Source organism: Branchiostoma belcheri, unplaced genomic scaffold, assembly GCF_001625305.1.
Source record: "Branchiostoma belcheri isolate BF01 breed outbred unplaced genomic scaffold, Haploidv18h27 scaffold9, whole genome shotgun sequence".
NCBI lineage: Eukaryota > Metazoa > Chordata > Leptocardii > Amphioxiformes > Branchiostomatidae > Branchiostoma > Branchiostoma belcheri.
This window is the reverse complement of record NW_017804575.1, coordinates 3,869,951-3,882,170: the sequence shown is the minus strand read 5'-3', so window position 1 is coordinate 3,882,170 and position 12,220 is coordinate 3,869,951. Positions and strand designations below refer to the sequence as shown.

The window sequence follows — 12,220 nt, the reverse complement described above, 5'->3', positions numbered from 1 at the left end:
TGGGTAAGAATGTGTAAGGACGGGAAGGATGGGTTAGAATGTGTAAGGATGGGAGAGGATGGGATAGAATGTGTAAGGATGGGAGAGAATGTGTAAGGATGGGAGAGGATGGGGAAGAATGTGTAAGGATGGGTAAGAATGTGTGAGGATGGGAGAGGATGGGTAAGAGTGTGTAAGGATGGAAGAGGATGTGTTAGGATGGGTAAGAATGTGTAAGGATGGGTAAGAATGTGTAAGGATGGGAGCGGATGTTTAAGGATGGGAGAGGATGGGGAAGAATGTGTAAGGATGGGTAAGAATGTGTAAGGATGGGAAAGGATGGGTAAGAATGTGTAAGGATGGTAGAGGGTGGGTTAGAATGTGTAAGGATGGGTAAGAATGTGTGAGGATGGGAGAGGATGGGTAAGAGTGTGTAAGGATGGAAGAGGGTGTGTTAGGATGGGTAAGAATGTGTAAGGATGGGTAAGAATGTGTAAGGATGTGTAAGAATGTGTAAGGATGGGAGAGAATGTGTAAGAATGTGTAAGGATGGGTAAGAATGTGTAAGGATGGGAGAGGATGGGTAAGAATGTTTAAGGATGGGAGAGGATGGGTAAGAATGCGTAAGGATGGGAGAGGGTGGGTAGAATGTGTAAGGATGGGTTAGAATGTGTAAGGATGAGAGAGGATAGGTTAGAATGTGTAAGGATGGGTTAGAATGTGTAAGGATGAGAGAGGATAGGTTAGAATGTGTAAGGATGGGAGAGAATGTGTAAGGATGGGAGAGGATGGGAGAGAATGTGTAAGGATGGGAGAGGATGGGTAAGGATGGGAGAGGATGGGTGAGAATGTGTAAGGATGGGAGAGGATGTGTAAGGATGGGAGAGGATGTGTAAGGATGGGAGAGGATGGGAGAGGATGGGAGAGGATGGGAGAGGATGGCTAAGGATGTAGTAAGGATAGCAGAGGGTGTGTAAGGATGTGTAAGGATAGGGAAGGATTAGTGGGAATGTGTGAGGATGTGCAAGAACAGTGAAGGGTGCATACGTGTGGGACCGCTGTGTAATGTCTTGCATGTGGACACCCTCATTTGCATACTCGGGACAAGTTAAATGAAGCCGTTACCCATTTGGTCCTACCTCCGCCCCCCTCCCCCTTTGTCCGGTTGTTTTGATGTCGCCAGCTGCTAGGCGCACTCTGTCCACGGACATACGGTTTTTGTGCGCCAAAAATTAAACCTTTTGTGCGCAAATAATGTCCGTATTTTCCCCGCAGACGGGCTGTTGTAAAGACTGAAACGGTGGAATGTAGCGATTTGGCATGTAAAGCCATCACCAGTCAAGCGAGAAAATTGAAGATGGTTCAAGCCGCCGTCAGTTGTTGTTCGTGAGGGACCGTTACTTTACAACTGTCCGCGTTTATAAATCACAGAAAACAAAACAGCACAACTTCCATCCGGTTTTACCGCAACGATCAGAATTTCGTCTAGTGCTTTTTCAAAAATTGAGTCCCCTTTGTTGTTGGTTTTTCAAGCAGTCATTCGTAGATTTTCGGAGGGTTAAAAATAACCTTTGATCCCTCAAATCCCAGTGGATTTCAGCTGTTGGTCTGACCCAGAAAGGTCGGATTTAACTCGGTACGAAAACATCCCTCTATATTCTAATTCTAGTTTCTTTAAAAAGTATTTTCATCGTATTTTTTCTTTGCAAAAATTTGAGAAAAAATGAGATTATTGTTATTAACGTTACAGTTTTTGTGATAAAATGGGTTTTAGAATTAAATGGGCCAAAGGTTTGTTCCCCCAAAGGTGGACTTTAATAAATAAACAACTGCAGCCAGCTATGAAAACTAGGACAGATCTTTGTGGTACCCTGAGGCAAGTTGGCTTACCTAATGCAGCAGACACACTATTAAATGCTAATAGATAATACATTACATGATTGAATAAGTACAACGATAACAACACTTTTTTTATTGTCAAACATAAAGCAGTGGCTCAGTGTAAGCTTATTTACAAAATGGTTGAAATATTTTGGTTTTAGAAGGAATTTACAAAGTATGTATGATATGTTTATTGAATGGATCAAATTGCATTTAGCAACCATTGTGTGATAGATTTTGCTCAGAAACAATTCATGTTTTTACCTAGAGTATGAACTGGTTTTATTCATTTTTTATTATTCTTGAAATAAAAATGTTTAGTTATACTTTCTTTGGCTTATGTTGTGAATAGTGTGTTTTGCCTTTTGGCAGCTTGTTATTGTTACAGCTATGTTCATATGTCATCAATTGATTTGTGGAATTAGCTTTTTTATATGGCCATTGGAATTTCCATAGTCTAGCAGGGGTCCAAGAATTTTACTACAATTCATTCAGGGCTTATATACCAGCTGTGCCATTTTTAATGACATTTTCAAAAAAATCCATAACTTTATTGGTGTTTGGTGGTTGTGCAGTTCTGCAATCAAATTTTAATCTCTTCTGCAATAGCAATTGGCAATTTTTCTCTCGAGAAAACTAAGGCTAGGATCAATATTTTTGTTTGACTGTGATCAGAATGTCAACAGTAGCAAAATTCCAGGGCCCATTGTTCTGCCCTACTGTAAATTGTGAACTATTTGTGGAAGGTTTAGGTTCACAGATTTCCAGGTCACTTTCCCACAGTAAACTTGTAACATCCGTAAATATATGCAGGCATCTCCGTTTTATGTGTATCTAGTTTAGTACTATTAGTATACAGTTTTATATGATTGTATTGCTACTATTAGTTCAATCACGAACTTGATTTTGCTGCGCTTCAAAGTTCGGACCCAATTTGCACGCAGGCAAAAATCTAACACACTGAGACTGCGTGCATTGAATTGTTCCTACACCCTACTTTGATAAACATCAACAACATACGTTCAGATTGTACACCAGCCCTCAAGGTAACATAAGATGTGAATGTACATGCTTGACATGTCAAACTTCAAAGCAGGCCAGTTTACTTGCAGGAAAAACTGAACCTACATGTATGCAGTTTTTGTTCGTTCGCATGCGTACATAGTTTTCTTTCTTTTTTAAAATAATTTCCAACATGTAATCACAAGACGTAGTGACCGCACACTCAAGTTTTTCAAACTTATATTGCTGCCACCAACACAGGGGACAATACAATACTCATTTTCACCTGAGCGAAGTGAGGAAAATCGTGTAAAGTGCCTTTCCCAATGGCACAAGATCGGTGGCATGTCAGGACTCGAACCCGGGACCTCTAGGTTCCGAGTCGAGCACTCTGCTGCTACACCACACGACCCCACGTAGTTTTCGTGCATCAGCTGCAGGTACATTGTATCTGCCTGTGTTTGTAAATCGGGACTGTTACGGTATTGGGTCATTTGGTCTAAATGAAGATTCTGGAGAATGTATACAAGTTTTTTGCCAGTAACATGATATTGGGACATCTCACCCCCCTATCACCCCAGTAACCACCATGATGCGCCCCACCGGGGAGGACGCAGGGGGGGAGCTGGACAGCCTGGACCCCCCTATAGATATACTGGACCCCCAGCTGGCCAGGGAGCTACAGGAGTGCCGCTGCTGGATAGAGGTAGGGTTAACACAGATACAACTTTGATAACTGACATCAACCATTGCATTTTATCGACATAGGCTGACTTTAGACTGACAACGGTATACGATCGCACGACAATCGTTGTCCCCAACGGCTTTCTTTAGACACATGGCCAGGAAGCGTGGAGGACACCCGCAGCGCAGGATGGCCTCCCGCGCACCGATTCAAAATGGATCATAGTTACTGGGGGTATGATAAGTGTGGATTGAAATCAATAATCATATGTTACATAATACCAGATAAGGACAAAGGTTAGTTTGTATTGATTTCCTTATCTGACTAAAATTAGCACCAACCATAAATGTCAGAAATGTGAGATAATTACACAAATACATGTATGTTAAAAAAGGGAAGTAAATTACAATCACACATTTGTTCAATTAGGGCTCGAAATTCATTTTTGGGAATAGGTGCACTAGTACTGGTGCACCCAACCTAAAAAATTGGGTGCACAAAATTTTTTTTGGGTGCACCATGTATAACATGAAATAAGTAGAATGTCAGCAAACTTTAATAAGTAGAATAATGTCAGCAAAACTTATGTGTCATTTCTAAAGAAAAGTGCCATGACAAAGATTTTATCATTTTGTCATCTGACACTTAGATGTTAAGAATATGCTGTACACTACTATACATTGAACATCTTTACATAAGTAAACTTACAAAAATATTTGGGTGCACTGGTGCACCCACAGAAAAAAATTGGGTGCACAGCTCCAAATGTGGGTGCACTAAGGTGCACATGCACCCAGTATTTCCAGCCCTGTCAATACAAGATTTTTTCAATTAAGATATTTCAATTTCGTTGCCAAAATGTTACTTAATGTCTCTTTGAAACTTGTATCATACTCCAGTCTGTCACTGGAAAACAGTTTGGGAACAAAGACTTCCACACAGCCTTGGAGGATGGCACACTGCTCTGCAAGTAAGTACATGGTTCTAGCTAGGATTTAATTTTAGCGTAGTGGTACTGGCTGCATGTCAAGGGAGCGAAGCGACCGAGAGGGGGGATGGGGCAGAGCTTTTAAAAAATTGAGCTAAAAAAGGGGCCGTTTGAGGGATACCCAAAGGGAAAAAATGTTATTTCTAAGGTATGTACAATGTATCCTTGATTGGTAATTTTTCACATTTGATCTGGCATTCTTAAACAAAGAAATACAGTCACATTGCTGTATTGAAAATTTAGCATAGGGGGTCAAAATTATAGCGTAGGGTGGGAAATTTAGCTTAGGGGTTGAAAATTATAGCATAGGGGGCCTCTACGCTACTTCGCACTAACTAGAACCCTGAAGTACACCTGGTCTCTATTTCTTTATACAAATGTGTCATTATCATGTGTGTTAGCCACCAAACACTGGTAAAATATCAACCCGATATCAACCAATCTGCACACTGTGGACCCCTGTCATATTTACTTAAAGTAAGATGTTACAGACACACACACACACTGTTATTGGAGTAGATAACATTTGTTTACATGGTGTGTCCATTCAGTAACTTATAATAGACAACAATAGAATGTTACCATGGGAAGATGGTAGTATATTAGACAAACTTAAGTGCCTCATGTGTTTATTAAAACCTCTTTTACATACTGTAAATCTTTAAATTTCTGCAGTGGCTTTATTAGAGAGTATCAAGTTTTAGTAATTGTAGACAAGCTTTAAATTAAACTTGACCTGTGACTCTGTTGGTATTTGGGGTAATTTGTACCATGTGATGGTAAGTTAGTCTGACTTGTCCTTGTTTGACCTCATTCAGGGGTAGAAATAGCCTGGGTACCATCCGGATTTTCGCTACGCAACGCTCGAAAAAATCACGAGCGTTGCGTAGCGAAAATCCGGATGGTATCCAGGCTAGGGTAAAAATACAAAGAAAATTTTCTCGGTGTTCTGCAATGTTGTAGAATGTTAAATTTTGTTCTGTAATTTGGGAATACTTTCTGCAAAATACACATTTGTAATTCTGGGCCTATACAAAATTGCATGTTGGCAAACATTTCACATGCAATTTGAAGAACAGTAACATGCAAAATTACTTACTAAAGTACAAAATATATAATAGCAGTGAACACAAAATCTGATACCTTTCAACCCCAAGCCTGACTTTTTCAGTCTGCAGAATTGCAGGTTGCTTAATTTTTCTTCTGCAATATTGAAAATGTCTCCTCAAAATGCAGACTGCTGGTGGGTAGTGATGCATACCGGTTCACTGGACTTGGATCCGGACTTGTAAGAATGTTTAGGTTTAAGTCCAAAAAAACCTTTAAGTCAAGAACCGAGTCCGGACTTATTACCATAAAAGACCATTTCACATACCCCTTTTCTTTCCAAACCACCTAAAACCTTCTGTAGATTGCTAAATCTTTGCTGCAAAATGAGGAAACATTGCCATCAGGCATCGTCAAGTACTGGCCTCCGTGTTATGTGGCCAGAGTTTCACCCAAACAACGTTTTAAGGTTGCCAACATGCAATTTTGTATATGTCATGGGTTTAGGTCCGGACTTACAAGTCTCTGGACTTGAATCCGTTGAATCCGGACCTGAACCTAAAATTGAGTTTAGGTATGCATCACTACTGGTGGGTATTTCTAACACTGTCATTTTACCTTGTTTAACCCCTGTAAGACTGATGCAGAAGATTCAGCCAGGTTCCATCAAGAAGATTAACAACTTACCCACACCTTACGCCAAACTGGTAAGTCTCGTGGTAACATGTACCCAAACATTACGCCAAACTGGCAAGGCTTAACAACAACTTATTAGCACCTTACACCAAACTGACGAGACTTAAGTTTACACTAGCAAGCAGATGACATGTAAACGATAAACAAACAAACACTAAACAAGCATGTTCAAATCTGGACACTGGAAGAGTGTTTAGCTCTCTTCTCTTGTCTTTAACTTTCAGCTTGCTAAGGTAGCTGTTTGGCACCAAATGTATATTTGGTACTGGGTTAGCCAGCAGAGAGAAAGTTAATCATTGTCATTTGTTTGTGAGTTGTGTACTGGTTACATGACTAAGATTGGAGTTTCCTCCCCCTAGTGTACCTCTGCAGAACTGCACATGTTTGTATTTGATGGATCTTTGTAAAAATTGTACACGTGTACTGCCATGATATTTTAGGTTGTTAACAATGTACTGTAACCTCTGTATGTAATCTTGTTGCTTTCAGGACAACTTGAACCTGTTCCTTCGGGCATGTCTGGACCTGGGGCTGACCAGGAACCAACTCTTTGAACCCAGCGATCTAACTGACCTTACTACCAGGGAACGGTGAGAAAACTGTTCATCTTAGGGGGTAATACTAGCCAGGGCTCAAAATTAATGGCTTCCCAATGGCCACTGACCACTGAAATTTAGGCCAGGACAACTAAAAAGTCTCTTTGGGACTCTTTTGGGACAACAGAAAAATATAGAATGTCAGCCCTTCTTTAGTTGATCAGGCACGCTTCCTGGCTTTTGGCTCCGGAAAAGCCCCCCAAAGTTCTGCTGAATTTCTCTAAAAACTCTATGATATACTAGTAGTGTGCCTGGAAGTCATATATTAAGCAAAATAAAGTTCGCTTCAAGTTTTTGTCATACATACTTCCTGAAAAAAACAGATTGGGACAATTCATCCTCAGTTTGGGACCATTGAAATTTATTTTCAGGACAATGCTGGGACAATAGGGGAAAAAGTTAATTTTGAGGCCTGATAGCATGGTTAAGTATAAGTCAACTGTCACTCATCAGAATTGAGTTTCAAGACATCTGATTACAAGTTTTGAACAAATTGTATCCCTTCCATGGACACCCTCCAGTAGTCTAGCCCTTAACAAAGGGATCTGCCAGTAAGGTCCAAGTTTCAGAAGACGTGTGGAGTTGGTTATCCAAACATGAGGATTAGAACCTGTGTGTTGAGCTGACAACACTGGGATTACAGCTTCTGTGTTGAACTGTCAGATTAGGAGCTGGTTTGGCCTGACAAGTTGATCTCTTCCTGGCTTATCCCTAAATGTATAATATGGTCAGGCACATTCCTTCCTATCCTGCTTTTGTCCTTATTTGTTTGTTTGTTTGTTTGTTGTCGTGTGTCTTGCTGCCAGACAAATGGTTGGTGCAACCCTGGAATTTAATCTTTTCCAAGCCAAGGCACAAGGATGGCTTGTCACATTCTTTCCCCTCTCAGTCTGCGTATATTTGTTTGCTTGTTTTTTTGTTTGTTGTCGTGTGTTGTGCTGCCAGGCTAGTTGTTGGTGCAACCCTGGATGTTGATCTCTTCCTAACTGAGGCACAAGGTTGGCCACATTGATTGTCACATTCCTCCCCTCTCTGCTTAGTTGTTTGTTTGTTTGTTGTGTGTTGTGAAGTCAGTCTAGTGGTTGGTTCAACCCAGGAAGTTGATCCCCTCCTAGCGGAGGCACGAGGATGACCACATTCCTCCCCTCTCTGCTTAGTTGATCATTTGTTTGTTTGTTTGTTTGTTTGTTGTGTACTGTGATGATGCCAGGCTAGTTGTTGGTTCAACCTAGGAAGTTGATCCCCTCCTAGCTGACACACAAGGATGGCCATGGTGATTGTCACATTCCTACCCCCTCTGCTTATTTGTTTGTTTGTTTACTTGTTGTCGTGTGTTGTGATGTCAGTCTAGTGGTTGGTTCAACCCAGGAAGTTGATCCCCTCCTAGAGGAGGCACGAGGATGGCCACATTCCTCCCCTCTCTGCTTTTGGTGGCTGCCATCCCAGGAATGCCTGGTCCTGTTGCCTGGGTATTCCGACCATGTGCAGGGGGCTGCCATGTGTCCTGTCCTGTCTCTCAGTAAAGGGACATACACACGCCCAAAGCCTGCAGGTTTTAGGCTAGCAGCCATGCCGGGTGTAGCGTAGGACCTGGAGAAACCACAGCTTCATCCGGACACCAGCATGTATGCTTGGGTCAGCGGCGCTGGGTAATAACTGATTGGTTTATTTCTTGATTGCATTAACCATGTGTGATGTGTACATGTCCAATGTCAGTGTATATTTCCCTACTTCTGTCTTATACTTGAATGTGCTTGTAATAGACTAGGAAATATGCTGGCTGTAGGGTAAGGCTGAGACATACAGTATTGTATCACAGCTTCACCACAACAATTCTCATCAACACGTAAGTGTGGGTTATTTCTGTTAGTGTAGTAACATTGTCCTGTCATGATCAGCGGGTGACTTTCGGCGCAATGTGTGCATCAGTGGTTGTCATGACAGCGTAGGGACAACATGTCACTCACTGTTGTCACGATGTCACATCTACAACTGGGAGGGGCGACTTGTTGTTATGTATTGTTTTGGATCTAGTGTTTACATGCACGTACAAGATTTTAGATGGGATGTTTCACATTTCATTGCTTCTGTTGTTTGTGAAGTTGGTATAATGTACTGCCAGTAAGTATTTGGGGAATTTTATCAGTGTGTGAATGCTTGTGTCAATGTGAGGTCAGACAGAATCCCAGTCAGTCTCACTGTTGTCATGTTGAACAGCTGAAGTAGGGATCCATGTGTCAATGTCAGGGCTCAAAATTAACAGTGTCCTGATGGCCTCTGACCACTAAAATTAAGGTTGGGACAACTGAAAAGTCACTTTGGAACATTTTTGGGACATTACACAAAATAATCAACATCAGAATATCAGCCCTACTTTTGTCGATCAGGCACGTGTCCTGGCTTTTGGCTCAGAAAAGCCCCCCAAATTTCTTGTCTACTCTGCAATCATAGCGCGCCTGGGAGTCAGAACGTAAGCAAAATAAAGTTGACTTCAAGTTGTTGTCATACATACTTCCTGAAAATAGGTTGGGACAGTTCAACCTCACATCGGGACAATTGAAATTTATTTTCGGAATAGTGCTGGGACAATAAGAAAAAAAGTTAATTTCGAGACCTGCAATGTTAAAGAGATATCATAACAATGATATTTATTGCTATGTGTATGCCCATTTCCCATAAAGCATATTGGTACATGGTGCCTGCATTCTTTTTATGAAGAACATCATTATGCAACCTTGAAAATTTTATCAGAAATGCATCTCAAGTTAATAATCAAGAAATAAAAAAGTCTTATTACATTGTATGTCAAGTATATCTATATACAAGCCTTGTCATGGCTTGAAATAAAAAATGCTACTAGGCATAAATGAGATACAGTTGTATTAGCCAAATGCCATTGTAATGTGATGGATAAAGAAGTTAAATTATTCATTTGATAATCTATGATTAAGTTAGGAGACATCTGTGTTTTGATTGGCTGCCCATTGTTGACAGTTTCATCTTTCAAAATGTGGTCATGTTGGAGGAGGCCATGTCAGAGGTCAACAGCTGCAGTATCCCTGTGTGTTGCTAGTCATTGGCAACATGATAATCTGTCTAAGTACAGGGTTTCCCACTTTGTGCCCTTGATATTTGGAAAATGACTCAAAGTGAGTAACCAATGTTGCATTTTACATGTGCAGGGGTGCCAGAGTATACAGTACAATTTTACAGAGTACAGTCATTTTAAGGAATACAGTGCAATTTTACTAGTAAGTATACAGTGCAATTTAATGGAATACAGTGTCATTTTACAGAATACTGTGCAATTTTACTAGTAAGTATACAGTGCAATTTTACGGAATACAGTGCAATCGTTTTAGTATACAGTGCAATTTTACTAGTACAGTGCAATTTTACTACTAACATTGCACTGTATACTAATATGATTGCACTGTATTCTGTAAAATTGCACTGTATACTCTGGCACCCCTGATGTGGTGACTAATATACTAGTAAATCCTCTGGTATTACAGTATGAAGTGGCTTAAAAATCTCTGCATTTCTTCCCTCTGCAGCCGAGACCCTGAGGAAGAAAGAAACAGGCTCAAAAATGTGAGTATAACTAAAAGTATGAGTCTGCTGTTTATCTGTGGGGAGAAGGACTCTTTGTACTGTCATTACATGCATGTTATTAAGCATTTATTATGTTATTGTGCATTCTGTACATCCATGTTTAAATTTTATCTGAGTTCTGACTGTAAAACCCTAATTTTTTTCTTGTGACAAATTCCATCTTTCTTCCAATTTGCTTAATCAATTTGCTTGTTTGATCACATTTATTATTAGATTCTAATATAGAAAAAGTAGAATACAGTCAAACCTGCCTATAGTGGTCACTCAAGGGACTGGCCAAATTTGACCACTATGGCCAGGTGACCACTATAGAGAAACAGCCGGTTAGTTGACCCCCCCCAAAAAAAGGGACACATGCTTTGAGTACCAACAGTGATGTCTTTATTCAGAAACATATGAATACATACATTTGCAAAGGTAAACCCTTATGTACATGTCTTAGTTCAATAATTTGTTGTTCTTTTGCTTAAGTTGCACTTTATTTTGTACTTGCTTAAAAAAAAAAGAAATACAGAAATATTGCATGGAAACATTAACTTGACATCAAAGATACATACACTCAACATATTCAGTTCATCTATTCCGGGACAATGAAACCATTCACATTAAAACAAAATCACTGGTTGTCATTTACTGTTCTTGTGTACATACTAGCACTACATGTGGCTAAAGAAAAGAAAGCAAATCAAGCAACAAACTTTCAACTCCAAACAAATTTCTATCGACTGCAAAATCATTTAATCTAAGCTCAGCTTTCGACGATTTCTTCTCACTCTCTCTGCCAGTCGGATCACTTCCACCTTTTGGAATAAGTTCGGCGTCTGTCTCTCCGCGTTTGCCATCGTTTCTCCGCAATTAATATCGCCACGTTACTAGTACTAGTTGTTGTTGTTGTTAGTCGAAAAGTGGAAGAGAACGACATCGCCATGTTTTTGTTCTTTGGTGAACACTTGCTTCGCGCGACCGACATCGCCACAACGAATTCCAACCACGTAAATAAGTTATTTTGTACCAAGATGCTGTCTATTTAGTTAACAGCAAAATAATTGTTCGTCAGGTGCCAGTTACTTTCCGTTTTTGGTCGTTTTTGAACATGAAAACGTAGCGAAAACTCTCCTTTGTTTACGGCTTGGGTTTCTCCCCGCGTGGGTTGTCTGCCTTTACCATTATGCCAATGTGGTAGTCAACAGAAAATTTTCTCCTTTCAGACTCATATCTTTTCTAAAATATCCACTACAGTTTTAAATTTACATCTAAAAAAACTTGTAGTAATGTATTTGAAATGTTTTCATAATGTAATTACGTCATTTGACGCTAATGAAGTTAAATAGAACTCGGTGTATCTACCTCCATAACAGTGGAGTCTTCCGATGACCCCAATTGACCTCCCTCTGCAGCCAACATGCGCCATCTTGGAAAAATACGAAACGCATTTTTCGAGCCAAATTTCTTGAATTATGCCCATGAAAAACGGAAGCTATGCCCATATCTACGCATTTCAAGGAATCGAGAAACCAAATATGGATATTCTTAATTTTTTTTGTAAAGATAATTGCCGTAATCTTCGCCGAGCGGCCGAGTCCATTGAAAGCTCCATGCAGCACGCACGACACTGGTGTTGGGGAAAACGCAGATATCAAAGACACCCGCGACCGCAGAAAATTCGTGTCAAAAGCCAGTTTTCCTTTATTTCATACACATATGGAGTCTAATTTTCAGTTCACATTTTAG

The 12,220-nt window shown here is 40.3% G+C and overlaps 1 protein-coding gene across 15 annotated transcripts in view; it reads left to right on the top strand.

Moving 5' to 3' along the window:
- LOC109487676 (trichohyalin-like) overlaps positions 1-12,220 on the top strand; it is a 61,959-nt gene that overhangs the window by 15,269 nt on the left and 34,470 nt on the right. The window contains exons 1-5 of one of the 15 annotated variants that reach the window (XM_019791677.1): positions 3,452-3,568; positions 4,447-4,517; positions 6,220-6,289; positions 6,768-6,868; positions 10,432-10,468. The exons of 12 other annotated variants lie outside the window; for them this stretch is intronic. In XM_019791677.1, coding sequence (XP_019647236.1) covers positions 3,452-3,568; positions 4,447-4,517; positions 6,220-6,289; positions 6,768-6,868; positions 10,432-10,468 — 396 coding nt within the window. Of the gene's footprint in view, positions 1-3,451; positions 3,569-4,446; positions 4,518-6,219; positions 6,290-6,767; positions 6,869-8,482; positions 8,524-10,431; positions 10,469-12,220 lie in introns of those variants that run through there. 2 more of the 15 variants (XM_019791687.1, XM_019791675.1) reach the window with 2 other exon arrangements.